The 4610-nt window shown below is 49.0% G+C and overlaps 1 protein-coding gene across 1 annotated transcript; it reads left to right on the top strand.

Moving 5' to 3' along the window:
* The first annotated feature begins 1302 nt into the window (after nt 1-1302).
* On the top strand, nt 1303-4398 carry Zbtb8b (zinc finger and BTB domain containing 8B). The gene is made up of 3 exons (XM_052175678.1): nt 1303-2266; nt 3501-3679; nt 4084-4398. Exons 1-3 carry the CDS (start codon nt 1303-1305, stop codon nt 4396-4398), a joined length of 1458 nt encoding a protein of 485 aa, XP_052031638.1.
* The last annotated feature ends 212 nt before the right edge of the window (nt 4399-4610 follow it).

Genomic DNA, 4610 nt, shown 5'->3' with positions numbered 1-4610 from the left:
TATTTATTTTTACTTAACTTTTGAGACAGCGTTTCTTTGTGTAGCCCTGGCTGTCTTGGAACTTGCTCTGTAAACCAGGCTGGTCTCAAACTCACAGAGATTCACCTGTCTCTACCTCCCAAGTGTTGGGATTAAAGTTGTGTGTCACCACTGCCTGGCCGGTTGTTTTCATTTTTAAGTTTTTGGGGGGAAGATATGTTTTGATTTATGGGTATGTGTGTGAGTGAGTGTCTGTGGAGACCAAAAGAGGGTGTTGAATCCTTAGAGCTAGTGGTTGTGATCTGCCCAGGGTGGATGCTGAGAACCAAACTCTGGTCCTCTTGAGGGTCTCATTCTCTATATCACATTTGACCCAGAGCTTCTGATCCGACTGCCTCAGCCTCCTGAGTACAAGTATCACAGGTGTGTACCACCTTACCTGCTTCCCTCACAGGATTTAAGTTGTGGAGAGAATCCATGTAAAATCCAACTATTGCACCCACATGTAATTATTTGTTCCTTTTTTAATTAATTAATTTATTTTATGTATATGAATACACTGTAGCTCTCTTCAGATACACTAGAAGAGGGCCTCTGATCCCATTACAGCTGGCTGTGAGTCCCCATGTGGTTGCTGGGATTTGAACTCAGGACCTCTAGAAGAGCTGTCAGTACTCTTAACCACTGAGTCATCTCTCCAGCCCACTCTTTGGTCTTTTTAATCCTTTAAACTGATTTATTCAAAACAGCCTACATCATGAAAACAGCGCTGGTCCAGTAGTTTGGGGTTATTTTTTTTTTTTTAAGTTTTTAGATTTACCTATTTTACTTTATGTGAGTGTTTTGCCTGTATGTATAGACGTGTATGGACCTGACCTGGTGCCTGTTGGGGTCAGTGAGGTTGTCGGATCCTCCAGAACTGGAATTAAGGACAGCAGGGTACTTGGAACTGACCTCAGATCATTTGCAAGAGCAACAAAGTGTCCTTAATCACTGAGTCATGTCTGCAGCCTGGAACCAGTGCTTTGAAATATAATAGCTGATAATGTATGAACTCCTAGAAGCCAGGGTTGTAGATCAGTTGGTAGAGTGCTTGCCTTGATTGAGGCACCACATAAACTGGGGGATGGTGAGCCACCCCTACAAATCCCAGGAGTTCAAGGCCAGCCTGGGCTACATAGAAAATTCCAGGCTAGTCTGGGGTACAGAAAATCAAAACAAAATATTAACAGCCTTTTGTAAGGTCGGAATTCGCAAATTAACGTAAGTAAAAATCTTGGCAGAGCTCCAGGCCCCTCCAGAGCAGCAGCGGCTGGCGGAGAAATGGAGGCACAGTCCTACTGCGCCAAGCTCTTGGGGGAGTTGAACGAGCAGCGGAAACGAGACTTTTTCTGTGACTGCAGCATCATCGTGGAAGGGCGCATCTTCAAGGCCCACAGGAACATTCTGTTCGCCAACAGTGGCTACTTCCGCGCCCTGCTCCTGCACTACATCCAGGACAGCGGGCGGCACAGCACAGCCTCCCTGGACATCGTCACCTCCGACGCCTTCTCCATCATTCTAGACTTCCTTTACTCTGGGAAGTTGGATCTGTGTGGCGAGAACGTGATTGAAGTCATGTCAGCTGCCAGCTACCTGCAGATGAATGACGTGGTCAACTTCTGTAAGACGTACATCAGGTCGTCGCTGGACATCTGCAGAAAGATGGAGAAGGAGGCCGCTGTGGCTGCGGCGGTGGCGGCAGCAGCGGCTGCCGCGGCGGCTGCAGCTCATCACATAGACAGCGAAAGTCCAAGCTCAGGACTGGAGGGGACTTCCTGCGGCACCAAGAGCTTTGTCTCCTCCCCGGTAGATGGAGAAGGGAGTCTGGACTGTCCACGATCATCTCCTTGTGATGACTGCCTTCCCTTGGAGCTGATGGCCAAAGACAGCCAGGGCAACGGGGCTTCTGACAGTGACCTTTGTATTGTGCCCAGACGGCTTGAACCTAAGGTGGAATTCGATGTTGCCAGGGTGGAGGTGGAGGCGGACGAACAGCTGCAGCAGTGTGCCGCCCCACTGGCCCACACCGAGGAAGGCCTGCCCAGGAACCAAGCTTTGGATCTGACTTACAACAGCCACCACGTGAAGCAGTTCCTGGAGGCTCTCCTGCGCAACAGCGCTGTCCAGGGCAAAGATGACTCGGATCATCACTTTTCTCGTGGCTTGGAGGGAGGACTGGAAGGTCCAGGAGTGGCCATGAGTTCGGTGATGGATGTTCAGAACGACTGGTATAGAGAGGACTCAGGTGAGTTCCGGTTGCAGGCATGTCTCTGTCAGCATTTAGTGCATGCGTTCTGTGCCTTGTGTTTGCCCCTCATTGCGATCCTCCCATCGATAGCATGCCACGGCTGCTACTGCTACACTGTTGCTGCCACCGCCACCACTATCGATAGATCCTAATTAAGCACTCGTTGTATATAGAACCTTGTTTACCGTATGTGCATGCACATGGACACCAGAGGACGGTATTACATGTTGCACCTCAGGAGATGTTCACTTGGGTTTTGTTTTTTATAATTCTAAATTATCTTCGGGGGGTGGTGGCGCATGCCTATAATCCCAGCACTCTGGGAGGCAGAGGCAGGCGGATTTCTGAGTTCGAGGCCAGCCTGGTCTACAGAGTGAGCTCCAGGACAGCCAGGGCTATACAGAGAAACCCTGTCTCAAAAACAAAACAAAACAAAAAAAACCCAAATCCAAAACAAATAAACAAACAAAAAACAAAAACAAAAAAAGAGCACCAACTGCTCTTTCAGAGGTCCTGAGTTCAATTCCCAGCAACCACATGCTCACAACCATCTGTAATGGGATCCCATGCCCTCTTCTGGTGTGTCTGAAGAGAGTGACTGTGTACTCACATACATACATAAAATAAATAAATCTTTTTTTTAAAAAATTGCTTTCCCCTCAGTCTTCCAGTGAAATTTTAGGTTTCTTTTAGGGTCACAAGCAGTCCTAGACTCATCATGTTTAAAATATAAACCTCAGCCGGGCGGTGGTGGCACATGCCTGTAATCCCAGCACTCTGGGAGGTAGAGGCAGGCGGATTTCTGAGTTCGAGGCCAGCCTGGTCTACAGAGTGAGCTCCAGGACAGCCAGGGCTATACAGAGAAATCCTGTCTCAAAAAAAAACAAAATCAAAGAAACAAAAACAAAAAAAGCCTGATGTTCTTTACCAGAAACTAAGCTGGTGGGTGGGTGGGGACAGGGCTTAGTGAAAGAGCTTTTGGGTGTCACATTCAAGGCCCAGGGTCCAGAGTCTAAGCAGGGGGTGGGAGCAGGGAAACCTACTTAGTTGACTTGACCTTTGACCTTTCAGAAGCCAAAGTGGGACTGGTCAATCTTGAGGCTTACCAGCAGGTGGAGGTGGTAATCTCCCTCTCTGAGGGTGTTTCCCAGGCCCACCCTGTGGACAGCTAACGAGTCTGTTGACAGCTAACGAGTCTGTTGACAGCTAACGAGTCTGTTGACTTCCTCAGGTGATGTGCTGGTGGTCCCCATCAAGCTCCACAAGTGTCCTTTCTGCCCTTACACTGCCAAGCAGAAGGGCATCCTCAAACGGCACATCCGGTCGCACACCGGTGAACGGCCTTACCCCTGCGAGACCTGTGGCAAGAGGTTCACTCGGCAGGAGCACCTTCGGAGTCACGCCCTGAGCGTAAGTGTCAGTGAAGATATTTTACTGTAAATAGAAGATATTTATTTCAGTGAAGAAATATCTGAAGATATTTTTAATTTAATTTTTTTTAGATTAATTTATGAGTACACTGTAGCTGTCACCACTGGCAGCACTTAGAAAGTTAACACTGGTGTGCGAACAGGCTAGTTTTCTAGTTTTTGTTCAAGGATGGCTGTCATGAGGCCAGAACTGGCAGGGCCAGCAGACTGTGGGTCTCTTCCCCTGATAAGGATGTAGAGTGAGCTGTAGCCCTAGTTTCCCACCAGAAGTGGCGCCCTGAGGCAGGAGAGCAACAGGCTTCCTTTTGCCCAGCCAGTACTGTTAACTGCTGAGTCATCTCTCCAGCCTTCTCTGTGACCTTGACTGTGTCCCCTTGCTGACAGGTCCACAGATCCAGCCGTCCAATTATCTGCAAGGGCTGTCGACGAACCTTTACGAGCCACCTGTCCCAGGGGCTGCGGCGCTTTGGGCTGTGTGACAGCTGCACGTGTGTCGCAGACCCCCACGATGAAGAGGACGACCTGATGCCCGTCAACCTTAGTCTGGTGGAGGCTTCTTCCGAAAGCCACGAGAAGAGTGACACAGAGGACTGGCCCATCTACATCGAGTCTGGCGAGGAGAACGACCCTGCTACCGAGGATTCTGACGACAAGCCACACGGTCCACCCAATTTACGAGCCCCAGAGACACTTACGTAGCAGTGACTCAGTGGCCAGGTTTTAAATGTTATGGCTTATTCTATGGTGAAAACTACCATTTGTTGAGTTTTGTGAGACTTGGGGGGTCATCTCCCTACAATGTTGTTATGCTTGGAATTTTTGTTAGACCACTTAGCAGAGGCTGGATGTTGTGACTCAAAAGACTGATGATTTTTTAGCATGGAGTCTTGAGGGTTTCGTTGGCCTCTCCT

Source organism: Apodemus sylvaticus, chromosome 3 (genome assembly GCF_947179515.1).
Source record: "Apodemus sylvaticus chromosome 3, mApoSyl1.1, whole genome shotgun sequence".
NCBI lineage: Eukaryota > Metazoa > Chordata > Mammalia > Rodentia > Muridae > Apodemus > Apodemus sylvaticus.
The sequence above is the reverse complement of the archived record's forward strand: the minus strand, read 5'-3'. Positions and strand labels throughout refer to the sequence as shown.